The 27,518-nt window shown below is 56.4% G+C and overlaps 1 protein-coding gene across 2 annotated transcripts; it reads left to right on the top strand.

The window, feature by feature from the left end:
- Positions 1-63: 63 nt before the first annotated feature.
- Positions 64-27,308, top strand: APBB3 (amyloid beta precursor protein binding family B member 3). Of its 2 annotated transcripts, XM_073356067.1 has the most exons (13): positions 64-182; positions 12,021-12,211; positions 12,442-12,518; positions 15,923-15,983; positions 16,587-16,733; positions 17,185-17,312; positions 17,769-17,774; positions 17,855-17,969; positions 18,777-18,864; positions 19,802-19,885; positions 22,159-22,274; positions 23,185-23,370; positions 25,207-27,308. In XM_073356067.1, the coding sequence occupies exons 1-13, from the start codon at positions 134-136 to the stop codon at positions 25,438-25,440; spliced, it is 1,482 nt and encodes a 493-aa protein (XP_073212168.1). In that variant the 5' UTR covers positions 64-133; the 3' UTR covers positions 25,441-27,308. The 2 variants fall into 2 exon arrangements, with proteins under 2 accessions (XP_073212168.1, XP_073212169.1); XM_073356068.1 differs by lacking the exon at positions 17,769-17,774.
- The last annotated feature ends 210 nt before the right edge of the window (positions 27,309-27,518 follow it).

Genomic DNA, 27,518 nt, shown 5'->3' with positions numbered 1-27,518 from the left:
GCGCCTCCCCTCCCCCGGCCCCGCCTCCCCTGTCTGGAGCCTCCTCCAGCCCCGCCCCGCGCTCCAGCCCGCTGATCGCCCTGCAGCCGCCGCTCGCCGCGTCCTGTCCCCGGGCGCCCGGCTCGCCGAGGCCATGCTGGGCAAGGACTACATGCTGGCCATCATCCTGGTCAACTGCGACGGTGAGAGCCGGGGGGGGGCCGTGGCCGGGCAGGGCAGGGGCCGGCCTGGCAAGAGGCCATGCCCGGGGAAGGGAGGGGGCCGTGGCCGGGCAGAGAGAGAGAGCCGTGCCCCCTGCGCTGTGCAGGGGAGGGGCAGAGCGCCAGCCCGTTACCCTGGGCCGGGCGCTGGGGGCGCGAGTCCCTGGCTCGCTGCAGACCTGTTGCTGGTCACCGGGCTGACACCTGCTGGGGTGACGGTCTGCAAAGGGCTCTCTGCGCGGAGCATGGGCCGCCGGCTGCTTCTTGCCGTCCTGCCTTCCCCCCATGCCTCCTCCCGGGATCTGCCTCCTCCCGAGATCCTTCCTGCAGGCTGGCTGGGTCAGGCCGGGCCATGCCTCGGGCAGCTCTCCATGGTGCTGAACGCGGACATGGGCTTGGCTCTGCAACAATCTCTTGCTCGTTAGTTGTGAGGGCTGCGCTGAGAACTGGGAAATTCTCGGCCCAGCCTCTCCCCGTGCACCTCAGGCCCGCAGCCCTGCCAGCACCAGGAACAGCAGCCCGGATAATCCCTTCCCCTCATTTTACTCAACTTTCCTGATGCAGAACATGTGTGGAGTAAAAGGCAAATCTGGAAGGGCTGGCTGGCTCCGGGGAGTGGAAAGCCAAACTGCAGCTGTTCGCTGCAAATGGAACAGGTTCCAAATCTCCCCCAAGTGGTGGTGGTGGTGGTGGGGAACTGGCTGGGGGAGGATGGGAGTTGGGTGAAAGTCCTTTATCTCAGTCCATCCCCAGGTACCCAGTGACCATCCCACCTGCTGGCTGATTGGCTGGCATGAAATGAGTTGAGTGTCTCAGTTCAAGTGTCCACACCACACCTGTTCCCCTTGTTGGGAGTGGAAGCAGAGGGGCCACTGGGCCCCAGACACTGGAGCTGCCTCTTCTTCCTATGGGTGGTCCTGCGGGTGGGGATTGGGAGGCACTTGCTGTGCCACTGTCCATGCTGTCCTTGTGCTGTAGACAAGCAGAGGCCAATGGCCCCTGGCATGGCAACCTGGCACTTTTCTCCACCACCAGACTCCTGGTGAAGTCAGGAATGCCCTGTAGCTTTTACCCCCACTTTGTTTCTTTGGGAAGCACACAGAGTCTGAGTGAGGCCAGGCATGAGAGCTCATGCTCCTTGCAGAGGAATCTCTCTGATGACTATGGGCACATCCGCACCCTAGTTTACCTGGATCCCACCGGGGCTACTTGGCTGCCCCGAGCAAATCCAGGGCCCCTGCATATGCACTTGCTCTTTTGAAAAACAAGATCCATTTGTCCTGATGTCCCTACTCTGGGATTTCCTGCAGCTGGGCAGCTTTAGCCATGCGGCCATGCTGTTACCATCTATTATTAGTAACAGCATGCTGAATCAGGAAAGTGCCTCTCTAAAAGGTTAGCGTCGCTAAGGAATTCCAAATGATCCAAAGTTGTTACCCGCTGGTGGCCATCTGGTGGCCTTAGTGAAATGCGTTTGGTGGGTTTCAATACATTTCCCGGCAAGCAGGTGTCCAAATCACCAAAACCATTGCTCGTCTCAGCTGAGAAGCCAAGGACTGAGCAGGCCCTGTAGACCCCACTCCTTTGCACTCTAGAGTCATGGCTGAGGCATGTTGGGCTGAGAAGGGGTGGGGGCAGCGCTCAGGTTGTGTCAGAATGCGCCAGAACACCATTCTCAGAGCTAGAACAGTGTTACAGTACTTCTGCCAGTCCCAGGCAACCTCTCTCACTGGCTGCAGAGTGTCCTCTGAGTGGCAGGTGCCGGGCCCTGTTGGCAGGTGCTTGGAGAGGTGTTAGTGTGGAAAGAGCTGGGGACACTGCAGCCAGGAGCAGGCAGGGGAGTGTGGGGGCCCAGAGCTACTAGGAGTCCAGCGCGGAGCTAGATCTGGGCAATGTGGGGAGCTGGGTAGTGGGATTGCCTGGGCAGTAGAGCTCCCCACTGGGAGCTGGGCACAGGTAGGGGGAGGTGGGCACAGGATGGGCTCTGCAGGAAGTCATCCCCTGCTCCCCATGGCATCCTCCAGCTCTCTCATTGCCCTTATCTTCCTCCCAGCTCCCTCCACTCCCCCTCTGCTCCCTGCTTGGCACTTATTTTTTAGGACTCCAGCACTGGGTGGAGGTGGGGGAAAACTGGCACTGCCACTGCCTGGACTGCACCTGATCTGTGGCTACAGAGACAAGTCAGCCTCCAGTGAATATCAGGGCATCCCTTGCCAGCCTGACAGCCACACCAAATATGTGACACTATATAAGCAAATACGGTTTGTATTAAAGATAATTTGTTGCTAAAGCAACGACTCCCACGTCACTTCCCAAAGCATCCTGCCCAGCTGCTCCCTTTACCCTGCCAGAGATCAGGAAGATTTCAGCTGCTTCTTCCCAATATGTAGCCATTTAACACCTGAAGGAAAGTTATCTCCATCTCTCCCAGCCTCACATGCATCTTGGGCCCTGAGAACTGAGCAGCTGAGAGGAGAAGCTGGAGCTGGGGGGAGGCTGTGCGGAACTGTAGCCCATTCTGACCAGATTAATCTCCATGGTGAAAGCCTGCTGTCCTTTGATTAAATTCCCAGAGTTGGCATGGATTTGATAGCAGTTTAGTGTCTTTGGGATCAATGTTATTATCCTGCCATGTAATTCTGGGCTGGGATTTCCGTCGCAGTCATTGGCTGGAGGGTAGAATCAATGACAAGTATGGTGTATGCCCACCAACACTGAAAGACCACGGTCCCCTAATGCAGGAAAGGGGGCAGCATTAGGGTATGGTAAATGCACTAGTGCTATCGATGGAGAGCATCTCCCAGGGCCTGATCTTGTAAGATGCTGAGTGCTCCCAACTCTCCCTGAAGTCCCAATGAGAGGTGAGAGCATGCCACGTCCCCAAAATTGGGCCCCAACTGCAGAAGGTGGAGGCCTGTGCAGGGATGAAGATCCACAGTGCAGCTCAGCTGGCTAGGCTGCAGGGTGCTTCCTCTTCACTCGGTCTCAGGAGTCGGTGTATCCGCGCTTATTCCCAGTGTTGCAAGAGCCTGGTGCTGCATGGGAGGAAGGAGGCTTGGGGCAGTTGAGAGGGGCTGTCTGAGATCAGGCTCCGGGCACAGTCTCTCTATGCATTGAATGAAAGACAGGAAAAGGCTTGTCTCTTGTGAAGCCAGTGTCAAGATCCCTGTCATGGGGGCCTCTACTCACAGGGGGCACCTCCTCCTGGGTGCTCTGGGCATTAGCTCTTCCAGCCTGAGGCCTTCTTCTTGCGGTTCCTCGGCCTGCCCTCTCGCTCTCTCGTGCTGCGGCCCTTCTCTTGCTCCTCGGGAGGTGCTGCACAGCATCTTCAGGGCCTAGCCCTTTGGCCAAGTCCTCCTCTTCCAGAGTACTGTCAACATCTTCCACACTGTCCCAGGCAGTGCTTAACCCCACTGCCCACCGTGACTAGTGCAGATGGTTCTGGACAGTTCACAGCCTAGACTGTGCCGCTAGCTCAGGGGAATGCAGGCCCGCTCCCTACGCTGGGCCCCAACCCAGGGACCCTATCTCCAGCAGCAGAGGTCTGTACTAGCACAGACCTTCCTGCCTCTCCCCTAGAGTGCTTCCTACCTTGCCTATCCCAGCCTCATGTTCTCCACACTTTGAACCAAACCCCAATCTCCTGGGTTGCTAGACAACACAGACCCTTCCTCTTGGGTCCAAATCCCTTTCTCCCCCTTGTCTCTGGGAGATGACTGTACCCTCCTCCCTGCAGGCTCCTTTCTGCTCCCAGCTCCCTGGCTTTCTCGAAACCCCGTCTGCTCCTGCACAGGTGAGCTTCCCTCAGTTGGGGCTTTCCCATCACTCTAAATGGCCCCCACTTTGCAGCCCCTCTGGCCCACATTAACCCCTTCTGGGAAAACATGGGGCGCACCCCACCCCCTCCTGGCACTCCTGGCTTCTGGGCACTGGGGTGCAGAATACGGACCCCCAGTCTGTCAGAAGTGAGGCCAGCTCCCTGGGGTGGGGACCAAGCAGTGTGCACCCTCTGCAAACAACCTAACCAATGAGATCTCTGGGAGAACGTGGCTGAGAGCCCAGGGTGAGGAGGAACCTTGATGTGATGCTGTGGCCCAGGAAGCTGGTCTGACCACAGCTGCCTGGAGTCAGGGCAGCAGCTGGCCCTTTAGAGGCGGGCTTCTCTGCTGCATAAAGTGGTGTGGGTTGTGCCATTCCTGCCCATTGGTGGTTGGCAAAGCCTCCCTGCCAGTGGGCTTGTTTCATAAACTGCTGTTCCCACTTGGGAACCCACCTCCTTGCTGAGATCTGCAGCAGGACACTGACGTTGCAGTTGTGGCAGCTTTCCCCAGGCTTGCTTGTGTGTGTGTGTGTGTGTGTAGGCTGGCAAGTCCCACACTGCTGAACCTTTGGGATGGCCCCATGCCTCAGCAAGGAGAGGGAGGCTCCCTGTCGCCTGGTATTTCAGACAAGCTGAGGGGCAAGGACACAAACTCGCTTGCCCTTCTCTTCTGCAGGGCACCTGGTGGATCATTGCACCTGACCTCCTGGGAGTAGCTTGTCCAGGCAGCAAGTGCTGCTCCTGCCAATGGTGATTTGAGTTCTAGGCTAGGAGAGGCATGTGCAATTGAGGGGGGCAAACCCCAGTAGGGTGTGGCTGTGGGGGAATGAAAAGGAAAATCTAGGCTGAGTCTCAGGACCAATTTCCTGACATTGAAGTGGGGGTGGGGGGCAGGGAGGGGCTGGGAGTCCCATTGCTTGAGCAGTTAGGATCAGACGGGATGTAACCATGCCTGGGGAATGCACCCTTGGGAGAGCTGCCCTGGCCCCAGTGGGGAACCTGCTCCAGTTCAGAGGATTAGGTTTCAGGTCCATAGGCCTTAATTTCAACTCCAGACCAACAGTTTCCTCCCCGGCTCCTCTTAGTGCTTTCTTGGCAGATCTGGGGCCTGGCCCAATGCCCAGTGACATCAGGGGAGCCATGACTACAAAGGGCCATTAGTGCTTTTGGCTTTCCCTCCAGCCCCCTAACCATTTTGTGGCTCTTATTGGTTCCCTCCAATTTGCCCCTGTCTTCCTGGCACAGAGGAGCCCGGCCTCAATGCCATATCCCCAGCACAGTGTTGCAAGTGCTGTGTAGAGAGAGGCATGGTGTCCTCTCTGCTTGGATAAGGCACAAACTCTCTCTGGTTCAGACCCCAATGGCCTGTGCCTTCCTCGTATGTTTCACCCCTTTCAGAGCACCACCAGGCCCTCAACCCCTCCTGGGGATAGATACATGCAGTGTAGCCTTGAGCTCGTGGCAGATTGTGGGCCATGCTTGGGCACCGTCTGGGCACTTCCCTGGCCTCCTGAGCGAAGGGCTTTGGCAGTGACAGAGGCTGTGGGGCTGGCAGTGGATGTGATGGCTCCGATGGTAGGAAAGAGCTGGGCCGCAGCTGACTGCTTTGCTGCAGGCTCTATGCTGGGGCATTAATCTTTCCGTGTGGAGGGTGCAGGCTGCTTCTACCAGCAGCTGGCTGAGCCTGTCCGACTGATGGTGGGGCCTGATTAAGTAGAGTGTGTCTCACAGCTGCCTGGGCGAGTTGTGCCACCGGGGAGAGCAGAGGCACGGAGTATGCTAGAGCTTGCTGATGGATTATTCACCTTCTGTTCTGCCCATGTTGGGCATCTCAACAGGATAATAACACAGCAGGGGCATGCTGACCTTTGGCTATTTTTAGCTGTATTCCTGGGGACAGATACAGTTACAGATACTGCACATTTGATTCCTACAGGAAAAAGCCGGGCTGCAGGTTCTGATTCATGTCCATTCTGAGGAGGGGCAGGGACTGAGCTATTCCCCTGCTTCTGAAGTGGGGTGGGTGTGTGGTATTCAGGGCCTCCGAGATCCTCAATAATTTCCATTTTACTTTTCTTTCTCCTCTTCCTCCCCCCAAAGCATCAGCTGGTGTGGCTCAAGTTAGACCCCCTCACTCCTGCCCCTGCGGAGGCTATGTGTAGCCACACCACCATGACCAGTGAGCTCAACACATCTCAGAAGCAGAAAAGCACTGGGCCTGGTCAGTAATTGGTGGGGGACTGAGAGAAAGGCAGTGGCAGGTGTTACAGGACATGGTGTTAGTGCTCAGCAGGGAGCAGTCTTCCCTCTGAGTCAGAGCAAAACTAGTGCCCCAGGATGGCTCAAGGGGATGCCATGCAGCTGGGGCATGCAGTCCCGGTAGACTGTCTGCACTGTGTTTTGTGATCTGCAGTGTAACACCCGGAGATGAAAGACCATCTGTGACATTCCCCTCTGGTGTTATCCAGACCGGTGATCTGCTAGGTCACTCCAGTCCTTGACTCTGGGAGCCAGACTTACCCTGCTCTGCTGTGAGAACCCCCATTCCTGGGCCATTCACACACAGCCTCTGGCATGTAAGCTGCTCCCAGCTACTTGCAAGCGAACGACACTAGTCAGTATCTCCGGGCCCAGACACAACCCTAGGAACCTCTGTCTTGCAGTGTCCAGTTATGCCTGCTGGATGCGTCAACCTTATATGAGTTTATCAATTTAACAAAGAAATTTATATGTACCAGGCTTGTTATCCCAAGGGGAGCCTCTGACACACTTCAAACCAAACTCACTGCTTCAGGTAGAATAAACAAACAAATTTTAACTATAAAGATAGATTTTAGGTGATTATAAGTCAAAGCATAAGACGTCAGATTTGGTCAAATGAAATAAAAGCAAAACACGTTCTAAGCTAATCTTAACACTTTTAAAGTCCTTACAAACTTAGATGCTTCTCACCACAGGCTGGCTGATTGCTCTTCAGTCAGGCTCTCCCCTTTGATCTGCGCTTCAATTGCTTGGTGGTGGTGTCTGTAGATGTAGGTGGAAGAGAGAGGAGGAGCATGGCAAACGTCTCACCCTTTTATCATGTCCTTTCCTCCCCCTTGGCTTTGCCCCCCACTCCTCAGAGTCAGGTGAGCATTACTGAGTCTCTCCAAGCAAGGTTGAGCAATTCCCCTGGTGTGGCCTCATGCAGGTGGGTCATTGCATTGTAGCTCCTTTGCTGGACAATGTCTGTTGATGGGTTGTTTGACACCCCACCTGGGCGTTGGTTACTTTCCTTGCTGTTGCCTCTGGGGAGCTAATATCTGGCTGATTTCCACAACTTACAGCATGTTTTAGTGACCACCATACTACACAATTCTCATAACTTCATATGCATGAATGATGCACATATATAGATAGAGAAATGACTTTCAGCAGGTCATAACCTTTCCCCTGATACCTTACAAGGCATGCTTTATATGTAGGATCATGATTATGTGAAAATGAGGATTATGGGGTTACAGCACACTCCCCCAAGGTATAGAATGTCACACCGTCCCGCCTGAGCCCTGACTGCAGCACATTATGCTCCTGCTGCACTGTGCCAGTCTTGCCTTGGTGGCACTGGGTTTGCAATGCATCTCTCCCTGTGTGTGCCTGAGCTCTCTGGCTGGGCAGTACTGGGGATTGATGCTCCAGGGCTAGCATTGCCCCTTGCACTGTAAATGGAGGCTTTGGAGACTGCCTTTGGCTCAGATCCTGTGTGCCTGAGATGGCCATTGGCAGAGGAGATGCTGAAACTTCTGTGCTGGGGAAAGTGCCAGCTCCAGCGAATGAATTAGCTTTGGCTCCATCCAATTAGTGGTGCATTTGCTCTGAGTGTGTCTCTGGGGACAACCAGCTCCAGCCCTTCACCTGTGCAGCCCCGTCTTGGGGCCCCCAGTGAGTGGCAATGGCATTAGATCGCTGCTATTAGCTCTCAGGCTGGGGTTTGGGTCTACAGCTCCCAGCTGCAGGTGGCTTTGGCAGCCTGGGTTCCTTTGCTTTTGGAGGATCCTCAGGACTGCTGGGCTGAGCTGAATCTCTGGTTCCTCCTTGGAGGAGGAGCTCAGACTGTCTGGGAAGCCCCTCCAGCGCTGTGTGATCCAACTCCATTGAAGAGACTATTGGTATAAATAATCTGGATTGGTTAATGCAGTGTTAGGGGTAGAGATTGCAACCTGCAAAAACTTCCAGGAATCAGTCACTTGGCTACAGAGAGTGAGGTATTACAGATGTCAACTTAACTCCACCTGTATGTGCCAGGGCATCGTGCTGAATTTCCTGGCTTTTGAGTGTCTCCAGCCACAGCCTTTCTGCTGTCTTGATGCCACTGTAATAGCCACACATGCTCATTGCAGGAGAGAGTGTGGGCCAGTGGATAGAGCAGGGGAGGTTGAAAGTCAGGACTCCTGGGTGCTATGGTTTATTTGCTCTGTGATCGTGAGCATCTTGCTGTCTCCCCATCTGTAAAATGGGACAGATGCTCACCCCGTTCCCAGGAGAGTTGTAGGGTGGCCCAGAGTCATAAAAGTGCTTTGAGAGCCTCATGGTCAGGCATGTTGTTACAGTCCCTAGTCCTATCACTGCACTGAACAAAACCACCCCCAGCATTGTACAGAGGTTCGGATGGGCCCGTGCTTCTGTGTCTGCAGGATCCCGCCTGCCTGTGAATCAATGCACGGATTCAGTGACGGAGCTATGGAATCCTCATTCATTCAGATAACTGCACTAATCCCTGCAGCGGGCGTGTGTATTTCTAGCAGGTTGCGCTAGCTGTGTCCTTACTTAGCTAGGCTAGCGAGTGTCCTGTGCACATGCAGCTCCACTTGGTAACGGAGGTTCCAGCTGAGAACCAGGAGCCAGAGTCCATGTGCAAGGATGCTCCCTGCTGGTTTTTTCACCTGTTTGAATTTCCTTTGTCTTCCCTTCCTGCTTGATGACTTAGTTTACTGCTTACATGCAAATTGGATGTAATGATGGGATGATTTAACTGGGAATTGGTCCTGCTTCGAGCAGGGTGTTGGACTAGATGACCTTCTGGGGTCCCTTCCAACCCTATGATTCTATGAAATTAAGCAGAGCGCACATTCCTTTGTTTAGGACAGCTGTTTGCCAGCTTCCATCTGCACAGGGCTGTGTGGTTTGGAATGTGTGTTAATCGCACCATATAGGGGAATCGTATAACTTCTCATGTAATGTTGCCACACATATTTTACCAGCAAATGAGGAGTTTTCAAAGGATACCTTACCAGGCATACGTTGTACAAAGATTATTCCAATAGTGGGTAGGCTGGGAATACGGGGGGTGTATTCCCTCACAACTGGCTTGTTGGGGTTGAAGCCATGAAGTGTGCGTTCCTCTCCTGCTTGGACGCCTCTGGAGTGGCAAGGTGGCTTTTTCCTCTAGGCTCAGAAAGGAGGATGAGCTGTCTGAGCCCCAAGGGGATTTGGAGAAGTATCTGAAAATGGAGATGTAGAATGGTCTGGCCCTTTGCTATAGCTGGCCCCAGGGGATGGCTCAGGGCAAGTCTACACTACAGACTTGAATCAGTGCAGCTGTGCCGCTGTAGCACTTCTGGTGAAGACTCTTAAGCCGTCAGGATAGCTCACACCCCTGAGAGATGTAGTTGTACCGAAGTAAGTGTGTAGTGTAGACCTGGCTTGGAGGTGTGACACCAGGCTTTAAACACTGAGTGTGTGTCTACACAGCAGAAAACCCTGCAGCAGCCAGTCTCAGAGCCCAGGGGAACTGACAGGGGCACACACTGCAGGACTAAAAATAGCAGTGTGGCTATTTGGGGAATGGGGCTGGGCTGGAGCCCAGCCTCTGAGACCCTCCCGCTCGCTGGGTTTCAGAGCCTGGGGTGTAGCCCAAACCCAAATGTCTACACTGCTATTTTAGCTCTGCAGCGTGAGCACCCTAAGCCCAAACCAGTTTTCCGGGGCTCTGACACTCACAGACATGGGGCTTTTTTTTGCTGTGCAGACATACCGCCAGGCTCCCTGCCAATCCCAGAGGGGGTCAGTCCAGCCCTTTCTCCTTCTCGGGATAAGAAGTCCAGCACTTCCTTTGAACGAGTGCTCAGAACCCAGGGTTCTGTGTGCTGCAGATCTAAAGGTACTTCTCGAAAGAATGAGAAATTGCTGTTGTGTGCCGTTAGGTGCCACCTGCGCCCTCCACCCCAGAACTGGCTGCATTTCAGTGGGGCTGCGTGGATAGTGTGTGCAAAGTGCTTTGGGATGTAAGTTGCTGGGAGAATGCAGATGAAGACGAGCAGCTGTTACAGTGACAGTTGGATGGAGCTCCAGAGGGAAGAGTTCCAAGCGCAGTTAGCATTTCAGAATGTGATCCTGGAAGTCCTCTGTGTTCAGAGCCACTAGGGACTTCAGAGGAGTTTGGTGCGTGGGACGCTCCAGCACTGGGCCCTCCCATCCCAGGTTTCCCGGCCATTGATGCAGTCCTTGAGCTCACCCCTTTGTGATGCGAACTTTTCCATCTAAGTATGAACCAATGGACTTCAGATGAGGAGGTTCAGGAGTGACCCTCTTTCCTCATGCTCTCCCCACTCTCTGGGAGTGTGACAGCTCCACCACAACCAGGGGGCTTCCCCCATCACAGCTGGATCAGGACTCAGCCCTGGCTGAAATTCACCAGGAGTCTAGACTGTAGAAAGAGGAAGTGAACTGGATTGATGCCATGGAGTTAGGAAACAAAATTACCTCGACCCTCCCTGTACACTCAGCCGTGTGTGTGTTGGATACACAGATGATGCACCCACAAGACATGCACATGAAAGCTTGTCTCTCACCCAGAAACTGGTCCAATAAAAGCTATTACCTCACCCTCCTTGTCTCTCTAATACCTTGGGACTGACACGGTTACACCAACACTGCATAAGACATGCACATAGCAGTTAATGTGACACCACACCTATACAAAGCAAACAAGGTGCAGCACCCCTGAACTGCCTCATGCCCTTGTCCCCTATTTCTCTTTCCACGCTGTTTTGTCAGCTTATGCCCCTACAGAGACTGTCAGCTTTTCAGAGCAGGGACGGTGTCCTTTTAATTTGTTCACCTGGTGCCTTATTAACAATGCACAGCTGTTTGTATTCTAGAGGCAGCGCCCTTCCCTCTGAGTTCCTACTGAACTGGTGCCTCAGAATGGCTCTGTGCTGCTGGAGGTGCTGCATTCCAGCATGGTGTCCTGCCTCAACACGGGGGCTGGACTTGATGACCTTTCCAGGTCCTTTCCAGCCCTGCCTTTTTGTGATCGAGGACAGATCCTGATTGCTTGAGTCATAGGGATCCTGCAGCAGGAGCACCTTACCTGGTCTGGCTCCAGGCTAACTGCTGCTGCCTCAGTTCCCAGGGAGATCACTTGGCCGCATTCAGTGCCGCAGGAGAGATGCTGGCCTGTGGGACTCACGGCCTTGTCCAGAGTCTCTTTCCATGCACAGTTTTAGTCTTCAAATGTAAAACTTGGGCAGACATTAAACCCAACAGCAGTTCCTCTGCCCACCCAGGGCCTTTCCCCCTTTGCCTCTCTCAACCTCTCCAGCTCCAGGGGCTACTACAAGAGCCCCTCTCCCCACTCCAGCTGAGCTATTCCCCATTTCTTATAGAACACACCTGACCCCTTCCAGCTGGGGCTGATAAAGTGAACAGGGCTGGCTGGCCCCAGGCCTCCTGGCCCTTAAAGAGCTGGAGTTTTTGCCTTGGTGTCCTGGCCAAATTCCAGTGTGAATAACTGCATTCTGGCAAGGTTCCCAGCTGAGTGCACTGTAATATCTTTCCAGTCCTAAACTATCATGTAGGATTGCTGGTAAACAAGTGTTGTGTCCCACCCCAGAGGTGGCTGCGTTTCGGCCCTGGGCAAAGGGACAGTGCAGTATCTGTAAAGTGCATTGGGATCCTTTAGGATTAAAGTTGCTCCACCAACCCTGACCCCAGCTGCCTGATGCTTTCTGTGTTCCTAGATAACCTGTGGAGTGACCAGAATCTGGAGACAGAGCCCGACCTTCCCCCAGGATGGAGGAAAATTCATGACTCCTCAGGGACCTACTACTGGCATGTGCCAACGGGCACCACGCAATGGCAACGGCCATTGTGCACTTCTAGCCTGGGAGGGAGCCTGGCGGCTCGCAGAGAAGCTGTGTTGCAGGAAACGGTACAGAATGCCAGGAGAAAGTCGGCTTTAGTCTTAGTACTGCCAGTTCTGTGTGGGAGGAACGAGATTAGATCAGTCACCTCTGGTCACCCTGGGAGGGGAGATGGCCAGGGCTAAGCAGGGCTGTGTTAACAGGGGGCCTTGCACCCACCAGGAACACTCATCTGCACACAAGCTCCATGTGCTCTCTGGTGGCCTTCTCACGAGTCTCTTCTCCTGTCTCTGCTCAGGATCTGCCGGCAGCCGCAGTAAAGCTTGTGTCTGAGGAGAGACCTGTCCCCAGTCTGGTGGCATCATTGCCCAGAAGGTAGGGCTCGCCGCACAGGTTACCTTGCCAAAGCATGCCTGGTTAGGACAAACCCCATGGGAGAGAAGTCACTGGCACCTTGTCGTGTTCACCTCCCTGGATTAATCCTTACCTCTAGGCAGTGGTGAGCTGGAGCCGGTTCGCACCGGTTTGCTAGAAATGGTTGTTAAATTTAGAAGCCCTTTTAGAACCGGTTGTTCCAGGAGGGAAAACCGGTTTTGAAAGGGCTTCTAAATTTACCTGGCCAAAAGTGGCGCCTTAGGCGCCGACTCCATGGGTGCAGCCCTGGAGCACCCAAGAGGAAAATTTGGTGGGTGCAGAGCCTCCACCAACAGCCCCAGCTCACCTCTGCTCTGCCTCCGCCTCCTCCACTGAACGTGCTGCCCCACCCTGCTTCTCCGCCCTCCCCAGGCTTCCCGCGAATCAGCTGTTCGCGCGGGACACTGGGGCAGGCTGAGAAGCTGGTGGCGGCTTCCCACTCAGGCCCAGGGAGGCGGAGGTGAGCTGGGGCGGGGGTGCGAGGAGGGCTGCCCGCAGCAGGTAACTCGGGGGGTGCACAGGGGAACCGCTCCCTGCCCCAGCTCATCTCCGCCTCCCTCGGCCTGAGCAGGAAGCCGCCGCCTGCTTCTCAGCCCTCCCAGGCTTCCCACCGAACAGCTGATTTGTGGGAAGCTGGGGGAGGGGGCGGAGAAGCAGAGTGGGGCGGCACATTCAGGAGAGGAGGCAGAGTGGAGTTGAGGTAAGCTGGGGCCGGGCGTGGGTTGGGGAGCTGCCAAATTTTCCCTGTGGGTGCTCCAGCCCCGAAGCACCCAGGGAGTCGGCGCCTAAGGTACCACTTTTGATGTGATCAGTGGGGGGAGCAGCCGCTCCCCCTGCTCCCCCCCCAATTACGCTCCCCCGCCCCTAGAAGCCAGAGGGACCTGCTGGATGCTTCCTGGGAGCTGCTCCAGGTAAGCACCTCCAGAACTCCCCACCTCGCCCCCCGGCAGGTGCCTCTGGCTCTTAGGGGTGGGCACCCACTACGGTGGCCCATGAGACCCTCCTACCCAGTTCTGGGGGCAGTCAGGGGACAGAGGATGGGGGTGGATGGGGCAGGGGTTCTGGGGGGGCGTCAAGGAACGCAGGGGGGTTGGATGGGGCAGGAGTCCCGGGGGGCAGGAGTGGGCAACGACCAGGAGGGAATCCATTGTTAAGATTTTGCCAGCTCATCACTGCCTCTAGGGTTTGACTCAGCCCAGCTTTCATTCCAAGTGCTGGGTCCCCCTCCTTCCCTGAGGAGGCAAATCCACAGCCTAGGGTGCCTCACGATCAGGAAGCCGTTTCCTGACAATCAAACTATATTTTCCTCTTAATTTCATCCCATTCCTCTTAGTTCCACGCTTAATCCTCATGGAGTCCCTGGGCGATGCTCTGAACTACTCCCTATGAAGCCAGTCAGGACTCTAGTGAAGTCTCCTCTCTGTGAGCAGAGTGTCTCCAGGGCAAGAAGCTCACATGGCTTCCACTTTCCTGGGTCTGACCTCGGAGCATTCAGCATCCTCTGCCCCTCCGTGCACTTCCCACAGCAAGTCCGCCCAGGCGGGGTCCTGGGGAAGCCAGAGCGTCCTGCACCCCAACTCCACAGTCAGACATGACTCTTAGCCAGCCAGTAAAACAGAGGTTTATTAGATGGCAGGAACACAGTCTAAAACAGAGCTTGTAGGTACAGAGAGCAGGACCCTTCAGCCGGGTCCATTTTGGGGGGCAGTGAGCCAGACAACCATGTCTGCACTTCACTCCATGTCCCCAGCCAGCCCCAAACTGAAACTCTCTCCAGCCCCTCCTCCTCTGGGCTTTGTCCCTTTCCCGGGCCAGGAGGTCACCTAATTCCTTTGTTCTCCAACCCTTTAGCTCTCACCTTGTAGGGGGGAAGGACCCAGGCCATCAGTTGCCAGGAGACAGAGTATCGGCCATTTATGTACACTGGCTCTTTGCTCTGCAACAATTACACCCCCTTATCCCACCACCTAGAGACTTAAGAAATGCATAGGGGAAACTGAGGCACCGCTACAGGATTCAGAGGAAACATTAAGAACAGTCCCACTTCGTCACACCCTCCTTCTGCATGGGCTACCCGGCATCAGTTTCTGTCCCCACATAGTCACTGCTGAGCACCTGGCATGCAGGGAACCCCTTCTCCTCAGCCACTCTCTCCAGCCCCGTCAGCGCTTATGGGTCTCCTCTCTAAACTTCCCAGTTTGTCCCTGGCTTTCTGGCCATGTGGCATCCAGGGATGAATTAAACCATCCTGCCCCCCTGCTGCAGCTCTGAAGAGCAGGACTTGCCCTCTCTGCTCTGGGAGGCAATGCCTTTGCATGGGCAGCCCCCAAATCCACTGGCTTAACTTGCAGCCATGTGCCAGTAAATCTGCACATGGAGAAACTCTCTTACTGCCAACATCTGTCTAGGCAGCTAACTAAGGGGAATCAAACCTCATACTTCAGGGCCCTGGCCAACGGGGAACCCCCCTCCTCACCTGAGCAGCATTGCACATTGGGCCAGGTGATTTGTGGGGTGTCTCTTGTTTATCACTTCCTCAGAATAGTCAAGTGCCAGCCACTGCAAGTGGCAGGATGCTGTGCTAGGCATGGCCTGATTTGTTATGGCAAATGCCACGTCCCTGCTTGGCATGCTGGAGAATGCCGGGATTATACTCCCTTTTATCATGTGCCCTTCACAATAGTAAATGGGGGCATGTCACACTGTTTGGGTCAGGAGCAGCCAACATCTTCCCAAGCCAGACAGTGTCTCAGGAGAGAGAGAACTTGCCCTGATCCCAGAGGTGGGGCTGGGCACAAAGCTTGGGGGAGGGGGAGAGGAGAGGGTTCACCCTGATCCCAGGGGCAGTGAGGCCAAGAGCTTGTGTTGTCGCTGCATCGGATCATGAAGTGGGGCCCATGTCACGGCAGATGGAGGTGGATTCCAGATCCTGGGGTCAGGGTTCTGTGGGCACATGCTCACACCCCTTCTGGGAGAGCCCTGTTTGTTGGTGCTTCCCGGGGAGCAAAGGGCTGGTTCTCTTTGCTGTGGGAGCACAGGGACTGATGGGGAAATGGGAAGGAGAGGCCCTGTGCCTAGAGGGCCCTGGCCCCAACTCATGGCTGTTTGGTGGCCTGTGTGGAAGCAGCTGGTGGGCCTGGGTCCAGTTCCTAGTGGGGGGTCTCTATCAAGAAACCCCACCCCAGTGAGCACTCACCAGGCCAGGCCAGGGCAAGTGAGCAATGCCTCCTGGCCCAGGCAGGGTCAGACACGATGCCCTCGCTGCTCTGGGGAGAGGCAGAGGCCCTTAGCCTGCTGGGCTCCTGCTGCTGCTCCCTGCCATGCCCTGCTCATTGCCATGGCTAATGCCGTGCCTTCCTTTTCAGGACCTCCATGCCGTGGCATGGGGAGGAGTTCCCTCCCGGTGGCACAGAGCCTGGCTCCAAGGTACCGTCACTGAAGGGCCATTTGGTGAAGGCTCTGAAAGGGAGTTAGGGTATGGGAGGGGGCTCAGAGCTGGGACAGGGGCTTGGGTCCAGGGGCTTGGCTTGATCTAGTGGAGGGGTTTGGGCCCTGGGGGCTGTTGGTGCAGCTGGGCTGAGGCACATTTCAGTACTCAGCATGCTCTCATGGCTCCCTTGCTGGCTGTGAGTGAGACCTGGGAACAGACAGAGAGTGGGTCGGGCTCTAAATTCTCACCTGTGTGCACTGCTGGCTTCATAGCATCATAGGACTGGAAAGGGACTTCGAGAGGTCATCTAGTCCAGTCCCCTGCACTCAGCGGAACCTCCATGGGCACAGGATGGTGCTAGTAGCTGGGTAGCTGGGGCCCTGGGCCCAGATGGTCAGAGTCCTGGGAGGCTGGCATGGCACAGTTTGGCAGTGCCCCCAGCGGGTTGCCCTGACAGAAGCTGTTCATACTGTGTTGATTAGCCCTCTCCCCAGACTGGGTCACTATATTGGCCGTGGCTCTGTCAGGCTCAATGAGGAGGAGCTGGTGGGGGGTCTGGGCTGTTGCTAAGTGTGACCCCCATGGGTCTCCCCCTTCAGTGCTTCGTTGTGCGCTCCCTGGGCTGGGTGGAGATCCCGGAGGAGGACCTGGCCCCAGGCAAGAGCAGCATCGCGGTGAATAACTGTATCCAGCAGCTCTCGCAGAGCAAGTGTGAGGGTCGGGACCCTGCGAGCAGCTGGGGTGAGGTGAGTCCATTTCCTGGCATGGGCCAGAGACTGCTGGGTGCCACAGGTTCCGGAGGAGCGCGGATCTGCTCACAAGTGTCAGGACGCTGACCCCAGAGTCCTGGCTTCCATCAAGCCTGGCTAGTGACTCTCCACGGGGATCTTCTGCCGTCTCAGTGGCAGCCGCGATTCTGCCCGATTCAGGATCACTGGCCAGAGGGTGAGAGTCACTTCCCATGTGCCCCCAGCCAGCCTGTCCATCCTGATCTCAGACGCAGGCATGCAGCCTGGGGCACTGCCCTCCCCAAACACTGCATGCTGGGGGAGCCCTCAAGCTCCTGGCGGGGGACAGGGTGTCCCATCCCCACCTGCGTCTGGCCACCCCTCTGGCATGGGTGGGAGGGGGAGCTGGACAGCCTAGGGAGGGAAAGGGGAGAGCTGTGCTCTGAGCGCCCCTGCTCTCTCCTTGCAGGGCCAGAACATGGTGATGATTCTGAAGAAGGACACAATGAGCTTGCTGGACCCTCTGGATCATAGCCTGATCCACTGCCAGCCCATCATCAACATCCGTGTCTGGGGGGTGGGCTGCAACAATGGCAGGTAAGTGGCCGAGGCAGTGGGGGGCTGCCAGAGCTTGCTCTGGGGGAGCCCTCACCACCCTGGTACAGAAGGCACCCTCCCTGGCATGTGGGCAGGACTGCCCTGGGTCCTGTAATTCAGCCTCCAGGGGCATTCCAAACTGCTCTGTGATCCCTTAGGGTCTGGTGCCAGGATGTGGTGTCACCCTAGAAATGGGGCATTGTTGCGCATAGCACAACACGGCACTTGCCGCCCAGGGCTGGCATGGCTCCCTTGCACTGTACCTGCTGGGACACAGGGCATTTGCTGCTGGTTCTCTGCAGTGGGCCTTTCCTCCCCTCCCAGCGGGGCCCCCAGGGAAGGTGTTGGTGAGGGGTTCATTGAGGTGCATGTCCCGGCTTGCTGCTGCCACACAGGAATCAGTGCATTAACTGCTGACTCCTTTCCTCTCTCCACACGCTGCCACACCGGCTGCAGGGACAGGTAATGTAGCTCAGCTTCCCTGGGCGGGGCCAGCTCCCCACCCACAACCTCCTGCTCACCCACCTCTCCTCTCCTTGCAGGGATTTTGCTTTCGTGGCCAGTGACAAGGACACGTGCATGCTGAAGTGCCATGTCTTCCACTGCAACGTGCCTGCCAAAGCCATCGCCAAGGCCCTGCATGAGATGTGCTCCAAGGTATGCTCCTAGGGACAAGCTGCCCAGCATGCCTGGGCCTGTCCCAGCCTGGCCCCCTCAGCCCTGCTGAGCTGTCAGCAGGGAGTCCTGACCTCACATGCCCCTGCACTCCTTTAGATCAGGCTTCTCCTGGGCTAGGAGCCAGGTTCCCCTTCTGCAGGCAAGTGTCTCAGAACCGGACATGCCCCAAGCCTCGGGCTGTTGGGAGGCCTCCCAGAGCAGCATTTATGCGTGGGAACAGCATGAGGCAGGACCAACAGGAGTCGCTCCCTGATCCAATGGGGACTGTCCAGCCTGGCCCTGGGGAGCGGAGACCATGGTCAAGGTACTGATGAGCACTGTGGGTGAAGTGCAAGGCTGGGAGTCAGTAAGGTCTGAGTGCCAATCCCTGCTCTGCAACAGACTTGCTTTGTAGCCTCAGACAGGTCATTGCTACACTGTGTGCCTCAGTTTCCCCACCTGATGAAACAGCTCTCCCTCCCTGAGCTATACAAGTGCTAATGAGAGTAATAGCTAGCTCCTATACAGTGTGTTTCAAAGGGACGATGGGGAAACCAAGTTACAGAGACTTGCCAAAGGTCACCAGCAGATCTAGGACTAGCATACAGGTCTCCTGAGTCCCAGGCTAGGGCTCTAGTCAAAGCCATCAGGCCATAGACAGCCACACTCATTTTCCCTGGTACTATCCTGCTATCCAGCAGGGTCGTTCCTGCTTGACCTCCCAGGGCCTGAGTCCCACCAGCTGGGATCTGAGAGCAGAGGCCTGTGGAAAGTCTCTGTGTGATGGTGTTTCTCTGTGCTGTGCAGATTATGGCCGAGCGGGCAGTGGTCTGCAACAGCCTCACTCGATCCGTCACGCTGCAGCCCATCTCGCCAGACAACTTACCGCTGCAAGGTACTCCAGGGCATTCCCTTCATCCCTCCACCGTGTGCACATGCCTCCCACGCCACCTGGGGCACAAGTGCCAGACGAGACCCCATCACCTGCACTCTGCCTACTGATCATCTTCCCCAGGCCTACTGTCAGCATCACCACCCCCTGCGCACTCTGCACAGCTCCCATTTTGAAATCTCCTCTAAAGACTTTGCCCACAAATGGTCCTTCCTTTCCCCTAACGCAAGCATCTGCATGAGTGACAGGGTCAAGATCTGATACTTCCTGGCCCACCAGGGATAGAAACCATCACCTTGTCCCATGGGACAGCTGGGAACTCCCTGCCCACAGGTACAGTGTGCTCCTTTCTAGCCCTGAAAGGGGCTGAGCTATCAGCTCTCAAACTGATGCCCGCCCACCAAGTTATAGATAGGGCTGTATGCCAGAGGATGGGGCTCACTCTCTCTCTCCCACCAAGGCCTGCCCCATTGTACCCATGGCAACCTGTTGTCATAAGCAGGGTGGTGGTGGGAGATCTCGCAAAATACAACCTGTCTTTGACAGAAAGGCTTAAGGTGTGCCCTGGGCTGTGCTCGGAGCCTGTGGGGCTGGGCACAAGGCAGGGGAGTTCCTAGAGCATCTTCAAGAGAAGGAAACAACCCCACATGCACAGAACCAATCCTAGGGTGGTGGAGGGCTGTACCCCAGGAGAATGGCTCATCTTCTGCTCTCGCTGTCCTGTAAGCTCCGAAGCCAAGCGACTGGTGCTAGGTGAGGAAATCCATGTCACCCATGCCTGAGACACAAACAGGCATCCTGTAGCTAGGCAGCCCTCAGGTCAGCATTTGCCTGGGGGTAATACAATGAAGCCCCCACCCCTCAGTAAAGAGGTGGGCTTTGTTCAAGGTGGTGAGGAGCTGGAGGAGAACTTGCTCTGGCTTGCTCTTGTCTCTGGCAGTTGATATTCTGGATGCCGTGAGGCAGTCTATCCAGAAGTATGAAGCCCTGTATATCGGCAGCTTACCGGTGCCCAAAGCCATGGGTGAGTAGCCCTGTGGGAAGCTTTTGCTGCAGTCCCTATGCTGTTACATCATATGGGCTGCTGCATACTGAAGGAGGGCGGGGGGAATGCTGCACCCACTGAATGCTGTGGGTGGCCGAACAGCCACTGGTCTCAATGGGAGCAGAGTTAAGCCAGCACTGAGAGCTCCTGAAAAGCCCAGCCAGGCTGCAGAACTAGCCTTTGGGCCTGCTCCTGCGCCCAGCCCCTGGGAGTCTAGTGCCATTGAGGCAGCGCATGTCACCTTCCTGCCATCATGTGTCTGCCCTGCCCTGGAGGGGGCCATCTCTGTGGGCAGAGGACCGGTCCCTGTCCATGACTCAGTCAGCACTGCTGGGCTGGCTGCCAAGGTGGCTGGTGGGTGCCAACTGGGGGTGATGGGGGTGCTTGGCCATGGTCTTCCCTTCTCTCAAGTCTTTGCTAAGAAAAGGGATTTCCCAGTGTCCTTAGGATGCAGGGTCTTCCCCTCACCCGAAAAGCAATCCTGCCTCATCCCTGCCTCATCCCATGCCAGGAGGCTCTGCAGCTCTGAGGAGTGTGTGTGTGTGGGTGCCCTGGTCTGGGAACCCAGCGTGGGAGGAGCTGCCATCCCAGCCTAGAAAATTGTGGCTCAGGGCAAGTCCTTGCTCAGGTACAGGGCTTAGCTGTGTCCCCCTGCAGCAGGAAGGCATCATTACATTGTCCCATAGGCGTCACTGAGGGGCGTATAGTCCTCCCTGGGGGGGTGCCAGGCCGGAGCATGAGTGTCCATGCTGCGCCGCAGAGCCAGCTTTGGTGGTGTATGGCACACTGCGGGGTGGTGGGAGCAGGTGTCTGTGCTGGGCTGCAGGCCTGGGTGGGGGCACTGAGGCCTGGCTGTGCTGTGGGCTGGCCTGGGGGTTGCCAAATTTTTAATTGCCCAAAACTCGAACACCCTTGCCCTGCCCCTGCCCTGCCCCTTCCCAAAGGCCCCACTCCCACTCACTCCACCCCCCCACCCTCCCCCGTCGCTCACTCTCCCCTACCCTCACTCACTTTCACCAGGCTGGGGCAGGGGTGTGGGGTGTGGGAGGGGGGTGAGGGCTCCAGCGGGGGGTATGGGCTCTGGGGTGGGGCCAGAAATGAGAGGTTCAGGGTGCAGGAGGGGGCTCCAGGCTGGGGCCAAGGGGTTCAGAGTACAGGAGGGGGCTCAGAGCTGGGGGTGTGGGAGGGGGTGTGGGGTGGGGCCTCTTGGAGGGAGTTTGGGTGTGGGAGGGGGCTCACGGCTGGGGCAGAGGGTTGGGGTGTGGAGTGTGGGCTCCGGAAGGGAGTTAGGGTGAAGGAGGGGCTTCTGACCTGGAGCAGGAGGCTGGGGTGTGGGAAGGGGTTTGGGGTGCTGGCTCCAGCTGGGTGGCGCTTACCTCAGGTGGCGCCCAGAAGTGGCCGGCATGTCCCTCCTCTGGCTCTTAGGTGGAGAGGCCAGGGGGCTCTATGTGCTGCCTCAGTGGCTGCCTTTGTGCTTCAAAGCTGGACATGGCAGCTGCTTCTGGGAGCCGTGCGGAGCCAGGGCAGGCAGGGAGCCTGCCTTAGCCCCACTGTGCCGCTGACCAGATTTTTAACAGCTCAGTCAGCAGTGCTGACCAGGGCCGCCAGGGTCCCTTTTTGACAAGGCGTTCCAGTCAAAAAACCCTGGAGGGTTGGGGTGGGGCGGGGAGCACTGAGGCCTGGCTGTGCTGTGGGCCGGCTTGGGGGGGTGGGGAGGGGGAACAGTGAGGCTTGGCTGTGCTGTGGGCTGGCCTGAGAGGTGGCACCGAGGAATCAGTGCTGTGCAGCACTCAGGGCTGGTCTGGGGCACTGCTGCTGCCTGTATACCCAGTTGTGTTGCTTCCTGCCCCTGGTCTCCAGGGAATCTCTCCATTCAGTGTCTCCACTGGCTTCTGCACCAGTGACGCTGCCCTGTCACCATGGAACTTGCAACCTCTGCAGGATTTGCCGGCATCTCCTGCCAGTCTCTAGCATGTGCTGCCTATGTCTCACCCCAGCTGAAGGAGCTGCTTGTGCGCCCCTCCCTTCACCCCCCTGGCTGGATGAAACTGCCTGTAGCCCCCTATCTCTCCCCACCCCGCTGGACACTGGCAGTGTAGAGCACTCCCACCCTTGCATTTCCCTCTGGGCAGCACAGCCCTGCTGAGTCCTGTAGGTTGATGGCTTCAGAGGAGCCTGATGGGTGAGTGGTAACTGGCCTTGTTGTGCCAGGAGCGCAGGGTGTGGTCCATCCCCTCTGCTTATCTCCCCAGGGATGGACATACTAAATGAGGCCATTGAGACCCTGATGAGCAGCCAAGGCCGTGAGCAGTGGACCCCCTCCCTTATCAGCGTGTCAGACTCGGTGATGACAGTGCACCAGGCAGAGGTAACACTCCACATGCTTGGCCTTCTGGGGGCTCTGCCACAGGGCACACCACCCCTCTCCTGCTGCTGAGGGGTGCCCACCAAGTGGTTACCTCTGGAATACAGGGGGGCCACTCGCTGAAGCCCCCATGCATCCAGTGGAATGGGCTCTAGGGTGGGTTTGGGGGTTTCTTACTGCAGCCCCCACTGCCCTGGAGCCCACCCGGGTACACACCTCTGGCAAATGCAACCAGAGAACAGGTCCTACTGACTCTGTAGCCAATGCCCTCTCACCAGCCCTCGGGCTGTGGTTCCAAGCCACTCACTCACTCGTTAATGCTGCTAGGCAATGCCAGCAGTGCTCAGGGCTCTGAGCTGGCTGAAAGGAGTTCAGCGCCGCCAGCTCATGGGCTCTGAGGTTTGTCTGGTGCTCCACATAGCTGCCATCAATTGTTCTGAAGGGACAGTGAGCACAGGCCTTAGGCAGCGAGAGAAGCTCAGCCAGCGGCAGACACAGTGAGGGCCTGGGAGGAGTATTGCCAACTCGAGCAGTGAATAGGCCAGCTGGGCTGCACTCCTGCAGGAGTTTGCAAGGACGCGTAGGGTGTAGGCACCAGGAGCAAGAGGAATAACGTAGGAGGCTCTGAGAGAAAATAAGGTGAAATGAAACCAAGGGAACGTAGGGTGGTGGTTGGAGAGGGCTCATTATCCATCAGGCCATGGAGTCGCTTCCCCGTGTACAGAGTGGAAGCTCCATTGCTTGAGCCCTGAGGACAAAGCCCTAGGCCCAGGGGATGGCCTAGCTGGGACATGCTGGGTCTTTTCTGCTGTGGTTCTTTAGATCCCTCTCAAGGACACTGGGGTAACCCTGAGGCAGGGTTGTTTCCTCTCTGCTTGAGTCTAGTGACTGCTCTCGTGTGTGTTCCTTTGAGGCTGGTGAGGAAGACGCCCACATCTTTGAGTGCCAGGTCCGCTACGTGACCTTCATCGGGGTTGGGAAGGACGCTCACACGTTTGCTCTCATCGTAGACATGGGGCAGCAGCATTTCCAGTGCACGGCCTTCTGGTGTGAGCCGGACGCTGGCACCATCTCAGAGGCTGTGCAGGCTGCATGCATGGTGAGTGTGCTCCACCCCACCCCCAGGGGAACTCCCTGTGGTGAAAGGTGCTGGACTGAGAGCCCTAGAGCCTGACACCTTCCATCTAGCCCCAGAGAGGGGCTGCGTGGGCTGCTTTCCCTTAGCCCTGCCCTGCACGGGGGGTGGGTGGGGTGTCCATGATACAGTCAGTCCTTGCTCTCTACTGAGACCTATAGAATGGGACAGCTCTGAACCCACCTGCTGTGGGCTGGCATTGCAGGCTCTTTTTCCCACCCTGGCCTTTGGGATGTTTCACCTCTGAGCCATCCCCATGAGGGGCTCTGTCTTGCCTTGGCAGCGGGGGTGGGCTCTGCTCTAATAAGCCCCCTGAGCCACCGCGGTCCCTAGAGGTGTGGGCGTCACTGACAAGTCTTAACAAGTATGTAGTGCTTTCAAAGAGCTGCACAGAATGCGGGTCCTGCCGGTACATGTCTGCAGCAGGGTCCAGGCAGGGCGGGAGATGCGCTGCTGTCTTCCCTCACCTGGGGCAACATGTCCTCTGGAGCCAAACCAGGTTCCCTGTCAGAGCCCTTGCCTCTCACCTTGGTGTTTGGAGGGGATCGACTTGCTCAGCTGCCCCCTCAGGCCTTGAGGCTGGGGATGCACCTGGATGCTTTGGGGCCAAACAACATGCCCAGACTCCTCCCAGCCAGACTTTGGCCACCCAAGGGAGCACCCACAGTCCCTGTAGAAAACAGTGTTTAGAGGTCAGGGGTGGGGCATAGTCTGGCGGGGGGTTAGTGTGGGGACAGATGGAGGTGGGGCAGGGGCTGAGGGGTTAGTGTGGGGGTAGATGGAGGTGGGGCAGAATCTGGAGGGGTTAGGGTGGGGGTAGCTGGAGGTGGGGGAGGGTCTGGAGGGATATAGTGTGGGGGTAGATGGAGGAGGGGCAGGATCTGAGGGGTTAGTGTGGGGGTAGATGGAGGTGGGGCAGTGTCTGGAGGGGTTAGTGTGAGGGTAGATGGGGGAGGGGTTTTCATTTTTCACATCTGACACAGATGTCTGAAAAAGAAATCTGTTAGCATTGGAAAAAGTATAGAGAAAGGCAACAAAAATGATGAGGGGTATGGAACAGCTTCCGTATGAGAAGAGATTGAAAAGAGTGGGCCTGTTCTACTTGGATAAGAGGTGCTTAATGGGAGCTATGACAGAGGTCTATAGAATCATGAATGGTGTGGAGACAGTGACTAGGAAACTGTGTCCACTCTACATCAGTGGCCTGGCGAGTACAAGGAAAGGGGCTGCTCCCCTTCTAAGCTGAGGAGCTCTGGACATCTAGAGAGAAGGTGCCATCAGCATCTCACAAACTAGGAGACTGACTAGAGACAGGGAGGATTTGGGTGACTCAGAGCTGGGGGAGCAGGGTGGGAGAGGACTCTGTGGGGAGTGGGGTCTAGTGGTCAGAGTAGGGGGAACTGAAGATGCCCTTTTGCTGGTATCATCCGACTGGAGAGCTTGCTGAGAACTATGATGCACACACGAAATGCAGAGCCAATTTGTATGCATGGGAAGGGAGCGGTTCTAGTGGATAGAGGAAGGGGCGGAGACAGGGTTCCTGGGTTCCATTCCCAGCTCTAGGAGGGAGTGGAGTCTAGTGATCAGATGAAGGGGCAGACTGAGTCAGGACTCCTGGGTTCTATCTTTAGCTCTGCCAGCTGCCTTTGAAAAACTACCTAATTGCTCTGTGACTCACTTTACCCACTGTGCAGGGATGACAACGACCCTTCTCTGCTTGCTGGGCTCTTGTTGAGGCAGAGTGCACTTTGTGGTCTAGTCTCTGCGACACTCTGACCCGCTGCTCCCATTCTCTCACAGGTTCAGTACCAGAAGTGTCTGGTAGCCTCCACCTCACGGCTAAGGCCAAAGGGCAGCTCACGCTCGGTGCTTAAGATGAAGAGGACGGCATCCGTGGACTCCCCAGGGTGCCCGTTCCCTTCCACGGGCCACTCCCTGCAGAAAAACGGCAGCAGCGCCAGCTCTCGGAAGCGGGGGGTTTTCTCGTTCTTGGAAGCGTTCCGGCAGAAGCATTCCATGCTGCACACCCCGTAGGGCGCAGCTGTTCAGGGTGTGGGGGCAAGGCACCGGGCTCCTTGGCTGGCTTGTGTAAATAGAGTAACCAGATCTGTTGGCACTCCCTGCAGCTAAGGCCCAACAGACCCAAAGAGCAAGTCCATTCCCCACAGGGAGAGCCCCAGCTGGCCACAGAGGCAAGGCCAGAACCCGATAGTCCTTTGCTTTCTAGATTACCCCCTGGGGAGGGAGGTGGGTGCAGGGGGCTCTGGGAAGTAGCGATGACACAGCACATGTATGGTTCCAAGCAGGGAATGTTTCTTAATATCCAGAGCAGCCAGCAGCGAACATGACACGCAGGCCAAAAGCAACCAAGTTCTGCCCTCGCCGCCTGACAGGGGTCCGGGGTGGGCAGATGCTCCAGTCAGGGCACAGCTCCTTGGGATTCACTTTGGAGTGGGAGCTCAACTTGATTGTAGCTGAAGGCTGTGGGCGCTGCTGCCACCACAGCAAGGAGGGTTGGTGTATCACCAGGACTCACAAAGCCAACAGAGGGGATTCACCTCCTCAGCCCTGGCTCTTCCCAATGAACCCCTTTGATTTTCTGACAGCAATATAGAGGGCAGGCATGGGCCATGGGCCTGTGTCTACTGGCTGCAAATACGAGGAAAAGCCTTTTCCAGGCAACTGACTAACCATCCCCCCCGCCACGCCCTGAAAGAATGATCTGCTCCCTTCCCACTTCATTCAATAGCTGGTAACATGGTGCTGGGAATGGTAGGAGGCCTGTGGAAAGGGAGGGGTCTATTTCACCCTCCTGCTATGAATTGTTTAATTCTAAATGAATTCTTGCCTCCTTTGCTCTTAATAATATCAGTGGCAGCAGCCCCAGTGCTCAGACACAATCCTTCCAAAACAAACCAGGGAGCACTGCTTAGTGATCACACACAAACCCACAGCAACAAACTGGTGTGCACAGCTCCAATAACTCACAGTGTATGTAGCACCAGTGCTCATCTCAGAACACCAGCACGCGGGAGCAGCCCATGTAACAAGCCAATGCCCATGGGCTGGTACCGATACCATGGTGCCCAAGGCCTGGCACTGATACACCTGTGCTCCTGTGAAGGACAACTCTCATTTTAAAGGTAGGAAAGGTAGTGTTTAAAGGTAGTGTTGGGCTTCTAGTGGGTTGTTATGAGTTTAGAGCTGGTGTGAATTCCTACTCCTCTGGGGGGAGCCCGTGTGTGAATTCCCACCAAGCCTAGTGAGTACTTGGCTCAGCTGTGTCCCGAGCAGGCCAGTTGGGGGCTGCAATTGTTAGGTATAGTATGGGCCAGCTGTCCTTCCAGCTGCAAGCCAGTCACACATTACCGGCTGGTTCCTTAAAGGGTTTGTGCTCTTGCCCAGTTTGGAAATGACCTTAATCTGTCTTCACTCCCATATTTCTTTACACTTGCCTGTCAATTCCCTGGGGGACATCCCCATACGATAGACTGAAGTCTACCTCAGTAACACTTTCTATCTGATCATTTGTGCGAATAAAACACTAACATGCTGTGAGCACAAGCCAGTCCCATCTTTGCTTTGTCCCCTTCCTGCTGAGGATTGGATCAAGGTCAGAACAAGCTGTAAGGGGTGGGGGAGAGGGGAAAGGAACTTTTCTACTACACAGACATAGGAAGATAGGAACCACCAGACTGGATCAGACCCATGGTCCATCTAGTCCAGTAGCCTGTCTCTGGGAGTGGCTGGCACCAGATGCCTCAGAGAAGTGGTGCTGGAACAATTTTTATAGTGGACGGTGCTAAAGGTGGAAACCATGTATTTGGGTTGTTACTACTTCAAACCAGGGGGTGCAGCAGCACCCCCAGCACCAACACCTATGCCTCAGAGGAAGGTGCAAGAAACCCCACAGTAGGCAGCATGGGGCAAGTGTAATGAAGGCTTAGCCTCCCCAAACCTCTGCTAATGCTCCCCACCATGATCTGGGGGCCAGGCCCTGGCAGGGCTCAGAGTCCTCTGGGCAGCTTGGGGTTCCTCCAACTGGTCATGGCTTGGGGCGGTGGGCCGAGGGTGGCTCAGGTGGGCTGGGGCTTGGGGGCAGCTTGGGCAGG

This window comes from Lepidochelys kempii, chromosome 8 (genome assembly GCF_965140265.1).
Source record: "Lepidochelys kempii isolate rLepKem1 chromosome 8, rLepKem1.hap2, whole genome shotgun sequence".
NCBI lineage: Eukaryota > Metazoa > Chordata > Testudines > Cheloniidae > Lepidochelys > Lepidochelys kempii.
This window is presented reverse-complemented; position numbering and strand designations above follow the sequence as displayed.